The sequence below is a fragment of the Macaca mulatta genome, chromosome 18 (genome assembly GCF_049350105.2).
Source record: "Macaca mulatta isolate MMU2019108-1 chromosome 18, T2T-MMU8v2.0, whole genome shotgun sequence".
Classification (NCBI taxonomy): Eukaryota; Metazoa; Chordata; class Mammalia; order Primates; family Cercopithecidae; genus Macaca; species Macaca mulatta.
This window is the reverse complement of record NC_133423.1, coordinates 64,403,480-64,427,106: the sequence shown is the minus strand read 5'-3', so window position 1 is coordinate 64,427,106 and position 23,627 is coordinate 64,403,480. Positions and strand designations below refer to the sequence as shown.

The window sequence follows — 23,627 nt, the reverse complement described above, 5'->3', positions numbered from 1 at the left end:
CTGTCAGTGGCCTGAGGAACACTTACTTTGACCACGGTGACTAACCCGTCGTTGCTGTTTGGGTCGGTCTGGATGGCAAACCGTCCTGTAGGATCTCCGCCACTGATTCTGTACACTGCATTCCAGGCTGGTGTATGGGGTTGATCCTTATCAGTCACAGTTAGATTAGCTACTATGACATCTACCCTGTTCTCAGGAACTTCACCATAAAACTGCGAGAAAGACAAACCTCGGTCAGAGGAGCAGCGTGGACCACTGAAGGACAACTTGTCTTGACGACCACACCATCCAATTTTACTGCCCCATTAAATTTTTACTATCAACACTAAATGAGGAGACTGATAATGCAGGTAATCACAGCATTTATGTCTGACTTTAAAAATACTGTAACATTTTTCAGTACTCCAGTTTTTTTCCAAATTACCTTACAGTTTCATTAATATTAAAATCGGCATCCATTTGTGAGTCTCTAGGTGATTATGGTGGGGTGGGGGAAAGAACTTGTCTGCGCAAAATGATTTTACTCCAGATATGGATAATTATATGCTGACAAAGTAGCATAAATCAGTTATGCAGCTCGTGCACCTGAAAATGTTCATAAGCATTTTGTTATAACAGCACAGTCTTTGTAGGACGTGTTTTCCAGGCAGCTTATTTTAACAACTTTAGCAGTGGACTTGGAGACTACAAGGAAACAAATTACTTGGATGCCTCATGTAAGGCCCTGATGACAGAAATGTCCTAGTTAGCAGCCACGCTACTACTAGGTAAAGCAAGTTCCACCTCTATTTAACACATTTATTATTCATGACCAAACTTCTCAGTAACGAACTATAGACCCAAAGTTGTGTGAGTGACAGGCTGTACTCACCGTCATGGCAGTAAACTCTGGAGGATTGTCATTGACATCTGTCACTGTGATGATGGCCGTGGCTGTGTTTGAAAGGCCATATGTGGGATTGCCTTCCATGTCTGTAGCTTGAATTATTAACGTATACTGTTGCACTTTCTAAAAAGAAATAAAGATAACTTAAATGAAACTAGTTCCTCAAGAAGACATAACAGTTGTTCTGTAAATGGCTCTTTATAATGCAAGGAGAGCATGGCATCATTCATTGATGATGACTTGAAATTTCCCAAGTGGAGTTCCCTTTAACTTAGAAGCACAGGTCTGGTCCCTGTCTAGAGAGATTTAACTGTGTATATTCACCTCTACTGGCAGAAAGGAACGCAATGCAGATGTGTGAAATTCACAGCTGAGCTGAAACCTCCATCTGGTTCCAACTTTTGCCTTTCTTCACTTCACAGGATTGTGATCAAGCATTCATGTCATTTGGTTCATATTTACTTTCTTGTATGTTAATTTCTACCCAGTTTAGGATACTAAAGACAATGAAGAATCTCAAGAGAGGGAGAAGAATGCATATATAATTCACGAAGTATGTAAGCTTTCCCTTTACATGTTCTTACATATATTCTATTTTAACAGGGTAGATGCAATACTTCCCTTTAAATTCCATTAATACATATAATTCAAAACCATATAGAAGAGATACACAGCATTCTTAAACAAAGTCAAAACTTGAAGGGTTTATGTTTATTTCCATAGTCTTCTATCTGATAACTGCGTATTCAATGGATTAGGATTTGGGTATAACACTCATTGTGTCCACTGTTTTGCGCACAGACCTACAATGGATATAAATATTGATACGTTTACATTAGATGATTATTATTAGACAGGCATCCACTACTTTCAAATCCCAGGTTGACTGTTTTAAAAGAGAGCCAAATTAAGCTGTAATAGATCTAAGAGAAAATGCTGAGATTGAGAAGTCAGGCATTTGTCGAAAAAGTTTTATATTAGGAAAGCCTAACTACAAACAATATCTAAAATCATTTGGAATCTCTGTGGAAATTGGCACAGATAGATCAAAAACAGTGATCATTTTCATAAATGTTAAAACATTCTGAACAACAAAATCCACTACATACAAAAATAAACTGTCACTGCAAAGTGTAGTTTTCCCTGATTCTAAATATAGCTAACATTATGAATGGCCATTCTTAAGGGATTTCTGGAGCTTAGATAGAACAGACACAAATTGTAGCTTTTGATTTAGTTGTCAGAGGGAGGGGCAAAGAAAAGAAAGGAGTAGGAGGGAAAGCCAAACCGCCCACATTCGATTCTAAGTCTCTGTCTGTCCACCCAAATGCCAGTCTCTAGCAGTTATTTATTTCAGTTATTTGTCTTCCTAAAAGAGAACATGTTAGACTTTTTTGAATTAAAAAACACACACAAAGAAATAATGCTGGTTGAGTCATTTAATTTTTCTTAACCCACAGTACCTCGCTATAACGTGAACATAAGCTATAATACTTCTTCAATTGGTTTTCTTCCCCAGTTAGAAGTGTCACTTCAGCTTAATGCTTTCATGGTTAGTGAGAGAATTTTGCGGGGCATTCAGTTCAGCCTCCCAGCTGAAAACCATGAAAATAAAAAAAATTATGACTTTTGAAATGTCAGTTTTGTTAGCTGTTATTTGCAGAAACAGATGAACATTCTCAAAAAGAGAGAAAAAAGGAAGTTTACTTTTTAAGAAGTTAACTCACATAGGTATTACATGAAGGTATAGTTCTTTCCTAATGTCTATTCTACAAAAATCTTTAGAATTGTGTATGCATAATACATCCAATAATTTTCCACTGATCTGCAATACTGGAATTAGTTGCTAATACTTGACATTTCTTATTGCTGCAAGCTAGTCTGGAAATTTTAAATTACAAAAGGACACTTGTTATTTCCAAAGTACAGTATCTCGTCAAATAAAAAAAAAATTCAGTTGGTAAATAATGTCATGTCCATTTTCAAATGCCTGATTGGTAAAATATTCTTATATTTAGTATGGAAGCCTCGATGGCCTATGTTTTAGACAATGAACTGCTTAGAGATTCTTGCCTAATTTGGTCACTGGGCATCTGTTTGTGAATGACTGACATTTAGATTCCGTAAGGGTTCGACTTCCCACTCTCATAGTACCTCAGCTGATCAAGGGGATTCTGCTTGAAAACTTCTCCTCCCTTCCTGCTCTATATAGAATACAATCCAAACTCATCTGCTTGCTGTCAATCCTTCCCTCTCTGAAACTCGCCTATTTTACAAAAGTGATTCCTCCCATTCGCTTACCCTACACCTGGAGCTATTTTGCATTTATCTTCAAATGCCCTGTCATGATCCTATGTCATAGAATTTGGCTAGAGTAGTGGATGTTACCCAGAGTGAACATTTTGGGTTGTCACAACTAAGGAGTGCTTAGTTGTGACAACCAAACTTAGTACCGACACCTAATGGCTAGAGGCCAAGGATGCCGCTAAACATCCTATGATACACAAGATAGGCCTCATAACCAAGTAAAAATGTCAGAGTGTCCTGGTTGAGAAACCCTTGCCTGGAATACCATTCCCTTCATTCCAAGCCTGGCTAACATGTGGCTTAAAAGCCACTTTGGAGATGACTTCTGCCAAGTCCTCAGGACAGAGCCCTCACAACACATCCCATCACTGTTTATAGTTTATATGGCTGTTACCGGTCGTATATTTGTATCTGCCTCACTGTGCATGTGTGTGCATATATACAGACACACACACACATACATGTCCCAAGGGCCCTTGCTTTGTTGATGCTTGTGTCACTGGCATATGGCACAGTGCCTGACTCAGAGTAAGAATTCCACAAATGCTTCTGACTTGGTGGATGGATGGGTGAATGCATAAGAAACCTTGGGTTTTGCATGATCTTACCTCAGGTAAAGAAAAAACCATCTTCTATTCACATGGATAGCTATAATTTATTTATTAAAACCCATACTGGGAGCATAAACTAGCTCACCTTTTCCCAAAACCACAGTGATTCATATACAATAGTCCCAATTCTAACATTTCCTCATACTATGAGTCACTTCCTATTTATCTTGACATTAATTTGCTATTCAAAGCTTAATTTATTGTAAAAGTCCCATAAATGGAAAGCTAGCATCACTTATCATGAATATGACAGTAAAAAATAAACATGATGAATTTCTTAGATTCTGGCAGTCTCTACTTGATGAAGTAGCACCTGAAGGGCTGTGTCCGCTTGCTGTCCTAGAGGCGTCTCTGCATTTACCAGTTAAAATCTTACGCACGTGCAGCACTATTTTGAAACACTGAACTAGAGTGACATCAGTGAATGAGGAGGTGAGAACATTCAGTCTTTCATACAGCAGACATTTAATGAATGTCTTCTAAATGCCAGGCAATGGAGTATTTACTTGGATAAAACAGTGGCCAAAACGAGATACAGCCTTGCTTTCATTAAGTAATGGAGGCAGAGAGTAACGGATGATAGGACCATAGAGAGCCACCAAATGCATGAGTGTAAGTATAGAAATGGTAGGAAGAAGTAATATGAAGAACCTTCAATAGTGCATACCGACTATTAGGTTGGTACAAAAGTAACTGCAGTGTTTGTCATTACTTTTAATGGCAATTACTTTTAATGTCATTACTTTTTTTGATTAAAAAGAGAACTTGATGACTAAACAGATTGTGGGTAGTAAAGGCAATTAAACTATGACCTTGGGAGACTGAGGAGAAGGTCCTGGTCATGTGAAATAGGAAATTCATCATAAATCACAGGTTTTAGGGCATGACATATTTGCCTCTAGATAAACTGGGTTAGGGACAGAGAGTTGAATAATAATGGCACCGAAACTTAGGAGGGAAGTATAGATTTGTGACTCTGTTCAAATTCTTACCTGCTAAGCCCCAGTCCCCTTATCTGTGAAATGGGACTAAAAGTACCATCTACCTTATAAATGTGTAATCTAACTTTCTTTTGTATACGTACTACATGCCGGCACTGTTCCAAGGGCCGTGATTTAAAAACTAAAAACAACTTTTATTGAGTTTGAGCACTACGTGCCTGGCAGAGTGCTACACACTATGCATTATTTCATTTAGTCCTCACAATAAGCCTATGAGGCAGGTGGGGTTTTGAAACCCCATTTTACAGATGAGGAAACAGGCTTAGGAAGGTACGGAAGCTTGCCATGGACACCCAGCCATAAGAGGCAGAGACTAGACTTGAACTCAGGTCTGAGTCAAGAATCTGTACCATTAATCAACCCACTATGTGAGTGCCTTCTACGATGGTCAGAGTACTGCACACACGCAGCATGTGCACAGGTCAAGAGGGGAAAGCAGATGAAAAGCCAGACTTCAAGAGGATGAGGAAGGAGTGGAAGTATTTTTTGTTTGCTTGTTCTTGAGTCAGGGTCTCACTCTGTCACACAGGCTGGACTGCAGTGGTGTGATTATGGCTTACTGCAGCCTTGACCACCCAGACTCAGGTGACAGGTGATCCTGTTACCTTAGCCTCCCGAGTAGCTGGGATTACAGGCATGTGCCACCACGTCTGGCTAATTTTTTGTATTTTTAGTAGAGATAGGGTTTCGCCATGTGGCCCAGGCTGGTCTCAAACTCCTGGGCTCAAGTGATCTGCCTGCCTTGAGTACAGGCTGTCCCTTGGAGAAAACTGGAAAGTATAGTAACTTAAACATTTCTTTAAGATTCATGTTCAGGGTAATGAGACAAGGAACATCTGCCCCACCGGATGTTGAGAATGGGAATCTAGATATACTTTCTGTGCAACACAGTCTATATAGAGGTATGCAGAGACTATTGTGGGTGCTCAGAGAAGTGATTGAGAACTGGCTCTCAAAGGGTAAGGATCAGCCTGTTATGTAGGAAAAGAATATTGAGGCAGAGCAAATGGGAACAGGGAACAGAAGAATAGAAAACTTTCTATTTGCACAAGGACTGCGTGTGGTTCAATGAATGGTTGGGCATCATTTGTATGTGAAAGGCAATTAATTCTAGGGGGTTAGGTTAAGGAGGGTTTTGGGGCCAAGGTCACAGAGGATCTGGAATGCACTATTAAAAAGCTCTAACTTCACCCTATAGGGCGTGGAGAGCTATGTTACCACAGTGGAGACCCAGCAGGTTTGTAGATTATGAAGCAACCTGTAGAGAAAGGAAGATTGAAGACACAATAGAAAACAGGAGAACACCCCTTCAGGATGGAACTAGGAGTTGAAGGCACAAACAGAAAGATTATTAGGTTTGGTAAACAGGAAGTATTTCTTTCATCTTATGAGGAGGAGTAAAGGTGATAGACAGTGCTCAACCAGGAGACGCTGCTGTTGCTATTCATCATGGCAATGGGGAAAACAATAGCTCAGATGCATTGGGCACTGTACTGAATGCTTTTCAAAATGCTTTTAAATACACACACACACACACACACACACACACACTTTTTTTTTAAGACAGGGTGATATGGTTTTGCTCTGTGTCCCCACCCAAATCTCACCTTGAATTGTAATCCTCATAATCCCCATGTGTCAAGGGCGGAACCGGGTGGAGGTAACTGAATCATGGGGGCAGTTTCCCCTACACTGTTCTCATGATAATGCGTGAGTCTCACAAGATCTGATGGTTTTATAAGTGTCTGGCATTTCCCTTGCTTGCACTCTTCATTTCTCTCCTTCCGCCCTGTGAAGAGGTACCTTCTGCCATGATTCTAGGCTTCCTAAGGCCTCCCCAGCCATGCGCAACTGGGAGCCAATTAAACCTCTTTTCTTTATAAATTATCCAGTCTCAGTTATTTCTTCATAGCAGTGTGAGAACAGACTAATACAGAGGGTCTCGCTCTGCCACTCAGGCTGCAGTGCAGTGGTGCAGTCACGGCTCACTGCAGCCTTGACCTCCCAGGCTCAGGTGATTCTCCTGCTCAGCCTCCCGAGTGGCTGGGACTACAGGTGCACACCACCATGCCCAGATAATTTTTGTATTTTTTGTAGAGATGGGGTTTTGCCATGTTGTCCAGGCAGGTCTTGAACTTCTGGGCTCAAGCCATCCACCCACCTCAACCTCCCGAAATGCTGTGATTACAGGTATGGGCCACCACACTGGCCTGAATGCTTCATGTGTCATGTTAGATAATTCCTAAAACTGTCCCATGAGGTAGGTAATATTATTATTCCCATTTACGGATGCAGGAGCTGAGGTTTCAGGTTAATACACTGGAAGTCAAACAGCCCATAATAAGCAGAGCCAGAGTTCAAACCTGGGGGGAGCAAGGGTGAGTCACTGGCAGGCCTGCACAAAAAGGGAGGAAAATGGACATGAAGTGGAAAGGCCAGGAATACTACCAGCAAGTAATGTCACAAGAGGACAGATAGGAATAAACGCTGAAGACTGGGGTAACGTGGCAAATACACCTTTAGGTCTGGAGAAGCTAAAGAATTAAAACGGAATTTTTAAAACCTGAAGATGAAAGAAAAATAAAAAGCTGAATCTCAGTAAGCATTTCAGTGATTAGGAGTTCAATCACTTAAAGGTGCCATACATCCTGAGAGAACGAGAACAAATATTACTTTTGACAGAAAGGAAACTGTGAATTCTAATAGAAATAAAAGAATTTCAAGCCTGCACGAGGCCTGAAAAAGTCAAAGTAATTTATCCCCGGCCTCAGGAAGAATTATCATAAACCATCCGAGATAGATATATTTTTTCTATGTTAAATGACTTTCAGAAAAGGAAGGTTTTCCATAATTTTCCCTAGTAACTCATTGTTGTGTTTAACAATTTCACTGTCAAGAAGCTATTTCTCATACTGTATCTAACCCAGAATTCTATAGTTTCAAATCCATTTCCACATTAGTTTCATCAAGGGGTAGTGAACAGCTTCTCTATCCACTGGAAGATAAACTTAATGACGATTATGGCCTCACGTCAGGCTTTCATCCTCTAAACGAAATACAGTCTCTTTGATTTTTAAACATGGTTGGTCTGTTTTAGTAAAAAGTATCTTTAATTTTCCATGCCTCTTTCTTTCCATAAAACAGCCATCTAAATGAGATAGGAATATTACCGTGTGAAAACAGGATGAAGTCTCATTTCTGTATCTCACAATGACAATGTGAATGAAAGAGAAATATTAGGATTGTGAAATGAACTAAATCTACTTGGTATATGAGCAACCTGGCACTGAAGAAAGAATACTGAAAATTACCCCATATTCTCAGATAAATTATGGCATTCATGCTGAGTTTATCAGCATATAAAAATAGTATTTCATATGGTAATGAAGAGGTGAAAATATATACATGTTCCAAATATTACTGAACTAAAAGTACTACTTAAGAAACTAAACTGATTTCAAAAATCTCTGATGCAAATCAATTCTAGAAAAAGAACTGTTGATGCCTACAAGTTAATAGGTACAATGTCATAGGCATACACTAACTCCTAAGTAAGGCTCTCAGCTCAGAATAAAGTAATCTTAAGTGGCTCATATTACTTTATTGTAGTGCTTCTAGCACTATTTTGTGTATAATATTAATTGCAATAGTAATGTTTTCTTCTATTCAATTCAAATAAATGCATCTACAGAAAATAAAGTGTCAAAAAACAACGAACTTCTAAAATCCTTGTCAATGATTATTTTATTGCAGTGGTTATAAGGTCTCCTTTTGACATACATAATCTGAAGTCTCATTACAGTAAAAGCTGGCTCAGTCAGAAATCTACAAAGCACCGATCTCCCTGAGTTGGCACTTTGATATTTCACTCAAACAATGATTACATATGGTCAAAATAATGACCTTGAGAATCAGTAAGAAAATAGGACACAATCGAGAAAGGATGAAAAAGTTTCACTAGGAGTGAGGTTTTCAGGAAAGAGTATGAGCAGTGCTTGAATCAGAACCTGAAGAACTGGAAGATCCAAGATCAAGAAAAAGGTGCAAGGCATGCCTGGCCGAGGGGATCACATGTGCAAAAACACAGGGGTATGCAGGAGCACAGTGGGTCGAGGCTGGTAACACTGAGATGACCCACCGAGAATCAACAGAAGTACCCGTTCCCTGTCAGACTGTGATACTGCATAGTATTTCAATGGCTTCAACACTGCATACATTTTCAACTAAATGTTATGTCAGAAATGTGTTTCTCTGTATTTCTAACTTCAAATACTTGTGAGTAGAATTAATGCAGTTACTACTGCTCAAGCCTTTTAAGTAAATTCATCATAGAGTTAAGGGGCTAGTTTTAATAAAGAAGATAATCTACTATACACTCTATCAGCCTATTCGCAAGGGCTAAAAAAACCCAAATCACATACGTGTTATTTGCAGCCTTTTAATAACACAAGCGTTAACAATTATCCTAAGTTTGTGTGCAAATTTTTGGCTGTGATTTTTAATTCCTCACAAAAACCTTTGACTATCAAGGAAAATTGAGGAAATGTTAAAAATTTTAAAAATCAGATACCAGAGAATATTGCTTAGTCAGTATCACATTAAATACTACATAAGCTAGCATTGATTTATCTAGTATATATACATCATTTAACCAATTTGAAGCTCTGCAGAAAAATATACAACAGATTACTTAATGAAAACGATTAGCATAGCATTTGAACAACACTGTGAGTATATTGTGATGTGGAGATAAAATGTATGTGATATTGTGCACCTTTAAGATTAAAAGCAAACACAAATAGAGTTTTTGGTTGGCTTACTTCTCGATCAAGTCCAGCTGCCACTGTGATAATGTCACCAGTCTCATTGTTGATTGTAAACATGTTGGGTGAAGGGGTGCTTGGAGCCTGAGACAGGATTCTGTACCTCAACATCCCATTGAGGGCATTGGGATCATCAGCATCAATTGCTGTTACGGTCATCACGTATGTTCCTAGAGACAGTGTACATGGAAAATGGTTACCCTTCATTCCAGGGACCCCAAAAGAGAAGGTATATTTATAGTTTTGATATGTCTTCTTTTCACTTTTTAAAAACAAATATTAAAGTCATTTAGACTTGATTTAAAATGCTACTCCTAAGAACAGTACTTATTTCAAAAAAGATAAAACCTGGTCTGGATCCTTGAATGAAAAATTATACAACATACATATTTATAAAAACTCAATTTTTCCATAACTTGGAAGATAAATTCACTTTATGATTCCAAAAAGGTTCATTTTAGACCTTAATTTATATAAAATGCAAATAATGGATAATATAGATACCATTAGAAACATAATTTATTGCCGCTGATTCTTCCCTCTGTCATCTTTTCTTCCGTTATGCAATAACGTCTAAAATAACATGCTGAGTATGATTCTCCCCAGTGCCTGAGTCATTTTCCGAATGTAGGCTGTGTGCAGAACGCGGCACACTCCATTTCCTCAGGTCATAAGGAACCATTTCATGCACTGCTGTTTCGGTACATTGCATAGAGATTTGGCATTGTGTTTCATTATTTCCTCAGTGATTAAAAGAACATTGGAACCAACTTAGAGACTTCAATTTATTAGGTATTTTGGAAAAGAAATCTTCAAAGCCTTTGTATCCAATTAGTTCAAACTAGCTAGACAAACTGTAATTTAGAAATAGAGTGAGAAGTAGTTACTGTTTAGAATGGTTTGTTCTGTGGGATCCTTTTAAGAACTGAATTATGAAATGTTTATCTCCAGTCTACCTTCCTTTTGAATACTCAAGTTCAGTTCTACCTCGGAGCCTGTTTACATTCGGTATTCTCTCTCCATGGTATACCTTGGGTTCTGAACTAACGATGCTTTGGTAATATTATTCAAATCTCATTTCAGAACTTGTCCCTTTAAACCATTTACCTGTTTTGATTATGTGTCATCCCTACACCCTTATTTTTTCAAAACCTTCAGTGTGTACTTGCTTGTTTTCGTGTTTTTTATTTCTCTCCCCTACTACAATTTAAGTTCCAACAGGGCAGGAACTAGCTTGTCACCACTGTATCCACGGTATCAGAACAAGGCCTACCACACAGCACATGCTTTATAAACATTTGCTGAATGAATGAATAAATCATTAGAATAAAAAGGTATGTTTCAAAAGTGTGAGCCAAAATATAGATCACAACACAGTTTAGCTCAAGATTCATCACAAATCTTGCCTAGAAGGATGTTTTCAAACTTACAGAAGACCCACAGGAAATATACTCACAATATGTCTACTTCTAGCAATAGCTGAGAGTCTTTTATTTATGGGTGCATCATATGGAAATTCATGGTAAAATGCATAATAAATATAGCTTTAGTGGCACATTTTAAACAGTTTTTGTGAAACAATTCTTGTAAAGTTTGAAATAATAGAGAAAAAAAAGAAAATAATATAAAAAAAATTTCACAGTCCCAAAAGCCCAACGTTTGTTTTCTTTGGAATATTTGTAAAGACTTGTGTTTTAGTAAGGAAATGCTGAATTTGCTTTAATTTTACTGTATTTTAAAATACTGAAGAAAGCTACTCTGATGACGTGACTTAGAAGGAGTCACAGATGGCTGAATTTCCTGCACATCCCCTGGCCTCCCTCCAGCTGCCCCCACCCTACCCCTACATCTTTTCTGAAGAGGCACATATATGCACTGGGACCAAGAAAATGTATGCGTTTGAGCCATAGTTGGTTATATCTGTAAACTGACTCATGCATAAGGTTGTTGCATAAACTGGTGTCAATGACAAAGGTATTATGCAGCACAATTTTAAATGCTGAGGCTTTCTAAAATACGAAACAAAAATACAATAGCTAATTAAATCTCTCTGAACCCCATGTCATCTCAGGAAGCCTGGTCAAACACTTACTTTTACCATCCCTATACCAACTGATTGTCTTGTCCACTGGTTTTCTAGGGGCCTGGCTATTCTACAGTGACTGAAGTGTGTCATATTTTTAATGTAAGAATCTAAAATCTTAGTCAAACGCCACTTTACAATCATGAGTGGCTTTCCTCAAGTGCTATTTCTAGGCCAGCGCATTTTCCATTTTGCTGGTTGAAGGGATAGCACTGCAGGGGACACGCTGGCCACCCTGAAAATAACTGTCCTGAGGAGCTAGAGAGCAGCAATCGCAGCTGTCACTAAGCCCCTTCCATGCTTTCGCTTTGACTTCGCCACCTAGTCCCAGGAACGTCAAGTATCTTTAAGGCTTTCCCACCGTGTTTAATTGCTGCTATGTCTCATACAGTCACACCTGTACTTTGTAAACAGGAAGCCTCTCGTCTTCTGGGGCTCACTTTCAAGATGCATTGGCTGAATCAACTAAAGCAGAATGAAAGGATCCTATGTACTCCACAGGACAGAATCAAATACTGTAGTGCATATTTTTTCAAAGGTGGTCAAAATCATTATGGGTAACAACAAGGATTTTTGTTGTTGTTATTTTTCTCTCTTCAATCGGTTTTTTCCTAAGTTACCTTCCTTCTTTCCCAAAAGCATTATGAATGAAAGAAAACAATCCAAAAAGGCTCACATGATTTCTCCATTTCTTGCTCATATAACAGGGCTGGTTTATGCCAAACTTTCCTCAAGTCATCTTCAAATTATTATCTTTAAACTTACCAGGCTTTGATCCCTCAGGAACTGTCCCATTCCAAACCTGGTGTAAGAACTCAGGTCTGTTGTCATTCATGTCAATAACATTGATGACAATGTCAATGGGGTTCTCCACTTGATTTCCATTAATATCTACTGCATGTGCCCTCAACTGCAAAAGTAATTAGAAAACAAAACTATTTAACAGATTTATGTCTGTGAGAAGATAAATACATCATTATAAGGCTACTAAAATAGCAAGAATAAACTCACAGCTTAAAAACGAAAGTTGTTCTTCCCACCAAAATTTAAGTTACACCAAGTCCATATAATTAGGATAGATATAGTAGCAAAAAGCTATCATTTACTATATGCCAGGCATTGTTCTCAGAGCACAATGGATTTTAACTCATTTAATCCACATATAAAGGAGTGAGGCAGAAATTGTCAGCATTTGAAGATGAAATTGAGCCTCAGAAAGACTAGGAAATTTATGAAGGTCACTGCTCTTGCTGCTGACAGGACTCAGATCCAAAACCAGTTGTGTACAGCTCCAAAATCCTATTGCTAAACCAGTTGAGAAGGCAGACTTAAGGTAATTAAAAATGTGAAAGTAGGCCAGGCACGGTGACTCACGCCTGTAATCCCAGCACTTTGGGAGGCCAAAGCAGGCGGATCACCTGAGGTCAGGAGTTTGAGACCAGCCTGGCCAACATGGCGAAACCCTGTCTCTACTAAAAATACAGAAAAAATTAGCTGGGCCTGGTGGCACATGTCTGTAACCCCAGCTACTTGGGAGGCTGAGGTAAGAAAATCCCTTGAACCCGAGGTTGAAGTGAGCTGAGATCGTGCCAGTGCACTCCAGCCTGGGTGACAGAGTGGGACTCGTGTGTCAAAAAAAAAAAAAAAAAAAAAAAATAGTGGAAGTAGCACAAAGTAGTCATAGAGATCAAGGGAACAGAAAATAATCTAGAAAGAAGTAAGTGTACGTAGGAAATTTGACACTAGTTTTTTTTTTTAATTTTTCTTAATTGTAAAAGTCATTCACAAACGTTAAAAATATACTAGTATATGGCCGGGCATGTGGCTCATGCCTGTAATCCCAGAACTTTGGGAGGCCGAGGCAGGTGAATCACTTGAGGTCAGGAGTTTGAGACCAGCCTGGCCAACAAGGCGAAACCCTGTCTCTACTAAAAATACAAAAAATTAGCTGGGTGTGGTGGCAGGTGCCTGTAATCCCAGCTACTTAAGAGACTGAGGCAGGAGAATCACTTGAACCCAGGAGGCGGAGGCTGCAGTGAGCTGAGATCGTGCCACTGCACTCCAGCCTGGGCAACAGAGCGAGACTCCGTTAAAACAAACAAAAAAATACACGAGTATATACGATAGCTGTTCCTCTCCCCAGCTCAGTTCTCAGTTTTATAGATACTGTTCTAGAAACTTTATCTTATTTTTCTTTTTAAACAAAAATAATCATTCGGCTACACTTGGCAGAATATCATCAAAATCCTTTCATCTAGCCCATAGATTCATTTCATTCTTTTCAATAGCTGTTTAGTGCTCCTTTAATTGTTTCTTTTTGACTGGAATGCTTCTAGTTTTCCTGTTAAGTCTGATGCTTGCCATTGGTTGCTGCTGGATACTCAATCAAATTAAAAAACACCTTCAACATATCCTTTTTTAAATTCAGAGGTTATTTAAACACATAAAAACAATGTAAATTTTAATACTGCCATTCAATACCTATAAAGATAATTCTTTTTTTTTCCCTTGGCTTATTTAATATCTTATATTACATTAATATTCTTAATACTAAAACTTAATTATACTTGTATAAAATATTGAATCTGAATACTAAACCTTAATACTTTCTATTGTATAATTAATTCTACTCTGTTATGGGTGTTGCTTTTTTTTTTTTTTTTGTGAGGTGCAGTCTTGCTTTGTCACCTAGGCTGGACGGTAAGAGTGCACTGGCATGATCTCGGCTTAACTGCAACCTCCGCCTCCCAGGTTCCAGTGATTCTCCCACCTGAGCCTCTTGAGTAGCTGGGATTACAGGTGTGCACCACCACATGAGAATAATTTTATTTTTTATTTTTAGTAAAGACAGGGTTTCACCATGTTGGCCAGGCTGGTCTGGAACTCCTGACCTCAAGTGAGCCACCCACCTTGGCCTCCCAAATTGCTAGGATTCCGGGTGTGAGCCATCACACCTGGCTGGTATTGCTCTTTTAATGTGCAAGTAGCAAGCACTTAGCAATAATTTAATCCAAATTTGACCTGAATATACTCATTTCCTGAGTTTTAACCACAGGAATTCAGATAGCGAGAATTCCTATAGGAAGAGATCCTTAAGAATTTTAAATTGATCTTATTTATATTCATAAATTAGAGACTAGTCTAAGTAGTGGCTGGTCTATTGTGTGCTATCTAAAAATACGTTTCCTTGTTAATGCTATGTTGTCTTTGTGAGACGTTTGGAAGTTTTACTTCTTTTCCTACATTTCAAAACAATATGGAAAGCATTAGAATAACCTATTCCTCCATTGATTTTAAAAAATGGAATGAAGAAATCAAGGTCTTTGGGAAGAAAGAGTATAGAGCAATACTCAGTGCATAAGACATTTTAAATTTTTCATATGCTTATTTGTCTGTTTGATCTAGGTGAATCTATTGAAGTTTAAAAACTTCAACAATTGTTCTCACTCATAGGTGGGAACTGAAAAATGAGAACACTTGGACATAGGGTGGGGAACATCACACACCGGGGCCTGTCCTGGGGCGGGGGAGGGGAGAGGGATAGCATTAGGAGAAATACTTAATGTAGATGATGAGTTGATGGGTGCAGCACACCAACATGGCACATGTATACATATGTAACAAACCTGCACGTTGTGCACATGTACCCTAGAACTTAAAGTATAATTTAAAAAAAAAAAGAAAAAAACATCAATAATTTTAAAAGTAGGTAAAAGTACAAGAATTCAACAAGTGTATCAGTGGGCAAAATAAGAGTCTGGAAACACATCTATGCACATGTGGGATGAAAGTTTTAGTGATTAAGTAAGTGTAGATGATGGATCTAACGGGCAAACTAATTCAATATATGCTGTTGGGACAAGTAGCTAGTCATAAAGGAAAAACAAAGTGGGTGTCTCCTTTTATTAAAATAATTTCACAGAGGTTAAAAATTCACATGTAAAAAGTCAACACAACAAAAAATTGGGGAACTGGGGAGACTGGTATCCTGGAGTAAAACTAGGGAGACTGGCATCCTGCAGTAGGGAAGGCCTTTATTAACATCTCTGGAAAGCCAGAATGTATGAAAAAAATTTTTTAAATGAATTTTACAGTGTAAAAACGATGTTCTACTATGGGAAAATTATTGACAATGTTAGAAATAAACATAAGGAGAAAATGTAGGACACACTAAGCACTAATATTCCTAATTAGATAAAAGGTTCTTAACAATAAGAGTAAAAAAATCCCAAAGAAAATTCAACATAAGAAAGGAATAGGGGACTCACTTTGATTAGAATATTATGCATTCATTAACGATGCTATGGTATCTATATATTTTACATGTAACAGATTTGACTCCATTCATATAAATTTGTTCTTACAGGTTCTTAACCACATATCTGAAGGCAAGGATCAATATGTAAAGAGTAACGAGATTTTAGGCAATTTCACTTCCTTCTTTCTTTGTTGTGGCATTTATCTATCTATTTGTTTTTCTATCAGGGCATTTATCAATTCTACAAAAACAATAAAATTATTAAAATTAACCAAAAGACTACAGATGCAATTCTTAAAACTCTCAATATTGAGGCTTTCAGACTGATATAAGAGGCAATGGTAAACTCTGTAGACATTTAGAAGTGTTAATACACAGAATTATCAGCTGGTTGGAAACTTACATGAAACCGGGCTATCTGCTCGCGATCCAGGGGCTTCGTCACTGACAGCTGACCCGAGATGGGGTTGATAATGAAGATACCAGTTGGAGGCTGGTCAGCTCCTGGCCCAGTCACACTGTACCGCAGTGAAAGGTTTTTATCTCTATCAGACCTGATCTGAGGATCAAGAAAACAATCACATTAAGTGAGAGACTAAATGAGCTCATTATCAGAGATGGGGCACATCACACTTCATGCCCTTTTTCAGCTACAAACTTATACCATCTCTTCCCAGAAAATCACTGAAACTCTCCGAGTGCCTGTTCTTCCTCTGCTTCTTGGTGATAGGCTTCAAAAGAGATGTCATCTATCACCAGAAAGACTGGAGGCAACATTAACATCTAAAAGAAGACTCACTAGGAGCAGTGCAAAAGTTCCAAATCTACAAGTGTCGGTTTTTAAACAATCAAACTCTGTCCTGGGAGTTTCTAGGTTAGACGATTTAACGTAGTAACAGCTGTCCAATTTCATTAAAATAAACATTGTTTACCTTTTTGCATCAGTAACAAGAATTAATTGTCTATCCATAGTGTGAAATATCCTCAAATGGAACACTAATACAGTCATGGCTGAGCCTGAATGTCGGATTTCTGTACTTGCATTGTACTAACACTGTTCATAGCACCAAAGCGTTCCGTATCATTCTAAAGTGACACCTGAAATTTTCATTAACAATAAAGCACAAAAGAAAGCACTTTAATATATATTTTTGTGCTCGCAAACATTATATCACTTATAGGCTCACCGCCTTCTCCAAATACAACTACTCTCAAGAAAATTAAGTCAATGTATAAGCAGTCACAGGAGACAGAATAGGCTACGGAAGGGGACGGAGGGAGGCAGGTACAGAGAAAAAAATAAGAGATCCTTATGTATTAGTTACTTATACTTAATCCATCAATAAAATCTAGTTTATGTTGTTTTTGTGTTTTGAGAAGGAGTCTCCCTCAGTCTCCCAGGCTGGAGTGCAGTGGCGCGATCTCGGCTCACTGCAAGCTCCGCCTCCCGGGTTCACGACATTCTCCTGCCTCAGCCAGGAGACTAGAGTACAGAAGCCCGCCACCACGCCCCGCTAATTTTTTTGGATTTTTAGTAGAGACGGGGTTTCACCATGTTAGTCAGGATGGTCTCGATCTCCTGACCTTGTGATCCGCCTACCTTGGCCTCCCAAAGTGCTGGGATTACAGGCGTGAGCCACCACACCCGACCTGTTTTTTTTTTTTTTAAGTTAAAGCAAAATGCTCTTTTCTCTAAAACTTCATTAAAGTAGAAAAAAAGAGAGTATCTTTATTTCAGAGTTACATTCATTGTTAAAGTGAATTATAATGTACATTAGGACAGAATATGCAACATAAATAAGTGGCTTATTTTTAAAAAAAGGCTTTCAGTAAGTATGTGTTAGAATGCTAAAATAATCATATACAGAAACATTTATATTTAACAAATGGGAATACAACAGACTTGTCTTACTATACTTTTGTAATAAGTAATGGGTTGTTAGGTTTACTAAAATGCAAAAATATCAGCATTTTTTTTTTTATGTAGCTGATGGTATGTATCTAGAGTAAATAAAAACAAAATAAAACAAAACAAACAAAACTTACTCCTCAGATTTGAAAGCCTATGATTTTACACAGCCCTGGGGATTCTGTTAATGGTATCAGAGGTCACTCTTTTCTTTAAAAAATCTCTCAAATGCATTTGGTGCTGGCATTTTTAACAATGATTGCCCTTTATTTTTTCTGTGGCCCAAAAACCATCTGTAGAGGGCAAAGATCATTACAGAGAGTCCAGCTTTCAGACAGGGAAGTTTAGGGGTGTGTCTGTTGTGAGAGTGGAAATGGTATGGTTGGGAATATGTGTTGGCTTTAGGGCTTGTGTAGTCACAAACTGAAAAAGCTTTCTAATCCACAGTGTGCAGGACCTACAAGAGAGCTCTACTTACAAATAATCCAAAAGGTAACAAAGCAAATGAGAAGAGGCTTTCTACAACACTACACAAATTCTATCTATATAGAAAAACACTTTTAGTATATACATGTCATCAATTCTACTTTGTAAAAAAAAAAGAAATATTTTTAACATACATCTGTCTTGTGCTACGAAAACAGTTCAAATTGTGCCACCTTACCCTGACAAGCTCTTGAGGAAAAGGTCCCCTGGAGTTTTCTGGCAAGTTGATTGGAGGGATGACCCAGTCTCTCTTCTGCCTTTGCAGGTGGCCACTGTGCTTACTGAGTTGTCTTGGGAATACGATTTCTTCAACTTCTGGTGGCTCCTTTACATTAAAATACAACAAGACATTCCTGAGTACTAGGAAAAACATTTTCCGAAAGTACATCAATATTATTGAATATCTGAAAGCATAGGAATCACAGTTTATTATGAACAAAAAATAAGTCTGGAGGCTCTTTTCCCCGGCCCCCTCTTAAAATAACAGAAAACACCATAAAATTTTTGGGTTATACTGTGTATCTGAAAAATTGAATTCTAAACAATTTATTATATGGCACAGCTGTGTAAACTATTTGCAGTTTCTATAAACCTTCTTAGATAGCAGTTAATATTGAGCAAAATTTAATAGTACCCTTTTATATATTTCTCATTAGTTTAAACCACAGTTCAGGTAATGTGCTACTGTACATTAAATTTAGATCTTGATGTGCTAAAATATAATTTGAATTCCAAGAGAAGTTTAATACATACTGCTAAGTAATGTCTCAAATATTTATGACCCTATTAAATCCCACAGAATTAATGCTGTAATTATTCTAAACCTATGTCAGCCATGATGGATGCTGTAGATGACCCACTTTGCACATTAGGTATTAATCTCTGCTGGATGTCAACATTTTCTTCTGTTTCTTCCTCTATCTGTAGACATTTTAGCCATTAGCCCTTGCTGCTTCAGTGCAAATATCCAAGCTAGTTTGCTGGAACACAGCAAATCGACAACAAAAGCATCTTTTCACTCCATTAGTTACTGGGTTTTCACTTTATATTACCCAAATGACATGACTTCCCTCAACAGTTAATAGATTAACAAAGTAAATTTCACATAATAAAACCACAACACTGAAATAAGAGAAAAATGATAAATTTTCCTCTGATATCTTGATTCATGTTTGATGGTGGGTATGTATATCACATTTACAACTAAATACCCAAAATGAATGTGTGTGTTTCCATCTCTCACAGTACAATAAGTATAAAATAATGTAGTGGTCATAGTTCCATAGTTCATGGACTTCAGAATATATGGGTGTGTCCCATCATATTTGTTTTGAATTAACTCAAAAAACTAAAATATTCAGAAAATATTATCATAACTTTACTGAAGTTACTGTATTTTATTAATGAAATTCCTAACAGTGACTTATACAAATTAAGTGCTCAATAAATATTTGTTGAAATGAACTGAATGGCACTCTGTTGGAAATGTACCTCATTTATTTTATCTTGGCTCACAGCAGCTTCCACCAGAGGGAGTATATCATTCCTAAAAAGTCATGTTGGTAGTATAAATAATTCATACCCCCCAATTTGATTATTAAGGAACAAGACAAAAACCCAATACTCACTGCCAGAAATGTTTTCCTGTTACTACTTTAAATCTGTACTTCTCATCTAATAAATCTGACTGATGACATCTTGTAAAGAATTGTTTATTTTGTGGTTTTATTTAGCAGCTTGTAAAGCTTCTAAGAAATTTAAAACAAACTGCTTCTAGTTTAAGTTATAAATCTCAAAGTATAAACAAATCTTTAAAACACAATTCCTAGTTGCTTAAAATATATTTAGTCTAAGTATCTTAAAAGATTAAAAACAGAAAAAAAAAATTACTAAAATGACCGAGGTTGATAAAAATTCAAATAGTGGCCATCCATTAATGTGACCTGAAGCAAAGCATATATTTAGTTCAAACTGTGTAAATCTGATTTTTAACCAGCCCTAAAGCCAGATTTGGATACTATACCTTCACTGACTCCTCAGTTAAGGCTGGCTTCAGGCTCAATTTCACTGCCACTTGCCACTTTTCCTGGGTCTCTTTGTCTTGGGCATATATCAGGAACTTGGCATGCTCAGAAGAGAGTGGAAAGCTTCTCACGGCATACACCATGCCATCTTCATCCACCTTAAAATCTGCAGGCTCACTGCTCTCATATTGTACTTTTCTTTTTCCATTGCAGTTGCTAAACTTCACTGTAAAAGATAAGAAATATATCAGTTATTATAATTATACCAAAAAGGCAAAAAATAAACCCCTAATACTTAAACCTATATCCTGCTTAGGTTAAAAGATAAAAATACAGTAGCATGAAACACAGAAGTTTTATTTTTATTTTATTATATTAAAGGCATTTTCATACTATGAAATGCCAGATGGTAGTTCTTAGCTGTGCCCTAGCCTTTCCTTCTTCCAAAGCTTTCCCCTTCTTTTCATACTTCCTGGACACTGGGTCCTCAGGTGCACCTGCTTTTCACCCTGACATCTTTCACTGATATTTCCTCCCACCCTATTACAAACTTCCACTCACTCTTCAGTCCCAGGTCTAACGTCACTCAAAGTAGAACAAACCCCCTTTTTCTCAGTCTTCATGTAGTGATTTGAGTTTCTGCTACCTCAGTTTCTTTGCCTGGAAGACGCAGTTCGGGGCAAATGTTCTTAGTTATCTTGCATACCCTGCATACTTTCTGGCACACAGTCTTAATACATAATTTCTGAACAAATGCTTACAGGAAGAAAGCAATGCGTTTATTAATATTGAATGCTTACTATGCTCTAGAATTGTAAGACCTTACGGTAATTAACAGGTAAATAATCTGCAAATTTCTATTCCTCCTAGTGCTTATAGTACTTCTATTAAGCAGTAACATTTTTAAAAATTTTAAGACAAATAAAAATAAAGGTGTATCCCAAAATAAATTTTAAATTAAAAAATGATGACAAGAGTAGACGAATTCAAAAAGGTTCAGTGTCTTATCTCTATCATACATGCAATGACTTCACACTTAAAAAAAAACTAGTGCTTTCTTAAATGCTATGACAGCTTATGCCTCAACAGGTAATAAAACAAAAATTAAACCATGAACTTGTGTAGAACTAGACAAATTCAAGATATTAAGAATAAAAATAAAAATATTCTCTAAGGAAGATTATTTCCTTTAAAGTCCTTAATTGTTCTTCTGAAGAAAAATTCCATGGGAATAGCAAGTAAAGGGATCAAATAAAAAGTGATTTTTTATTTCTGTAAACGTCTGATATTATGTTCTGGCTATAAATACATAGGATACTCTTTGGAATGTAATTAATAGGGACATATTACAAAATATAATCAAATACACCTTGTGGTTTTCTCGAGGATCTAAGTGTTTATGAACCCTCTCACTGCACAAATGAGCTGCTGACAGTTCTTTTGCTGTCATTAGTATAAATTCACTGAGACGTGCACACAGTCACAGCCAAATAACAGGCATGCTTATTTTCCTTAGTAACCATAAAACCCTTGATGTAAGTCATAAAATACTTTAACTACTGAATATATTATTTTCCACATAATGCCATCTATATCATCTTTCATATTTCAATCATTTCAAAGTGAAAATAAAAGTTATATCTCAAACTAAATAATGTGAAGTCAAAATGTTTGTCTTTGGAGTAGAAGTATCCCAAAAGATATTTAATTACTCTATCTTCCATGCCTCACGATTTAAAAGTGAAAAATGGGAATCTTTTCTACAGAACAATGCCATCTACTGCTCATCTTTCATTAAAGACAAAAAATGAAAATAAAATTGTTTTTTGGAACCCTGCTGAGAAATTAAAAAAAGAGACTTTTGCCATCTTTTTGTATAAAAAGTACTTTTTTATATTACACAAGAGGGATTCATGGTCCTTAAAAACATAATCTGGATTAGAAAACTTATATACTCTTCTGCACACATTTTTTGTTAACTGTGATCACTCTAGTATTATTAATTGTCATCCATAAACACCTGGACTGTTACATAAGCCTCCTGGGTAGTCTTCCCAGTTCCTGGTCATGGCACGCCCACTGCTAGACTAGACCCTTGCTGTGATTTTCTCCTCCCTGCTTAAAATCTGTAACATTATATGTCAGATCTTTAATCTAGAGTACAATGTTCTCTTAATTCTTGGGTCACCTGGTCTCTTCAGTTTTACTTGAACCACTTTCTAATACATATACTGCCCAGTGAGTGAGGTTGCATTCATCCCCTACCTCGTGCTGCTCCACCCCACGGGCTCATCATCTTACCTGGGACACTCTCCCATTTTCCATACCAAAGCTCTAGAGCCAGGACATCATTTTGGGGGAAGAGTCGACCATGATGACTTTTACAAGATTTCAGCCTATGCCTTCATTTGGAACTGCTCTAAATTTTTTATTTTTATTTGTATTTCCTGTCCACTAAAACACATTGATACTTTATTTTTATAATAATAATAGTTATAATGATAGTTACCAGTAATTTCATATGAGTAGATCTTCTCTCCCTAAGCAGACTATAAACTCACTTTGGCTTCATGAGAGTTAAGTCTTGGTTCTTTTGTTTCTTATGACACTTGACGGTGACAGGAACAGTATACGTGCTCATTAAATACCCATTAATATCTTACAACTTTTTCAAAAACTAGGAAATAGACTGGAACCTTAGAAGTACCCACAACCTACTATAGTAACATCTAGCATCACAAACAAATGAATAAACAAAACCCAGGCAATTCAAAAAATTCTTTTTATTAAGTTGTTGGTAGTAGAAGAAAATGAATTAATACTTGTGGAATGCCAGGCACTGAAAAAGACACTTAAGATTATGTCACATATGTTAACCTTAAAAATGACTCCTGAGGTGGGAATCCTTGTTTCTGTTCTACAGATGAGGATGAAAACTTCAAGTCATCTATGCACATGGCTGTTTGATTTCCAGCTGTTTCTTCCCATACAAAAGCGCAAAAGAATCTAAACCCATGACACAAATCACTGAAATCTAAGGCTTTAATATAAAACAATAAAATTAACAAAAACATCTGAAAAATGCATATGAAGAGAATGCCAAATTTAGACCTCTGAGAGTACCATTAGTAAATAGCACATTAAAAAGAAATCTTTTTCTGTGTCTGAGGTGATCATGTTATTTTTTGTTTTTAATTCTGTTTATATAGTGTATCACATTTATTGATTTGGAGATGTTA

General features: G+C 37.2%; 1 protein-coding gene across 3 annotated transcripts in view; it reads right to left on the bottom strand.

Annotated features, from left to right (window-relative positions):
• Nucleotides 1–23,627, bottom strand: part of CDH2 (cadherin 2) — a 232,169-nt gene that overhangs the window by 47,462 nt on the left and 161,080 nt on the right. For all 3 annotated transcript variants that reach the window (XM_015121712.3, XM_077975545.1, XM_077975544.1), the window contains 7 exons: nt 20,388–20,614; nt 18,543–18,689; nt 16,373–16,528; nt 12,477–12,621; nt 9,626–9,798; nt 872–1,009; nt 27–212 (listed from right to left, as the gene is read on the bottom strand). In XM_015121712.3, coding sequence (XP_014977198.1) covers nt 27–212; nt 872–1,009; nt 9,626–9,798; nt 12,477–12,621; nt 16,373–16,528; nt 18,543–18,689; nt 20,388–20,614 — 1,172 coding nt within the window. The remainder of the gene's footprint in view (nt 1–26; nt 213–871; nt 1,010–9,625; nt 9,799–12,476; nt 12,622–16,372; nt 16,529–18,542; nt 18,690–20,387; nt 20,615–23,627) is intronic.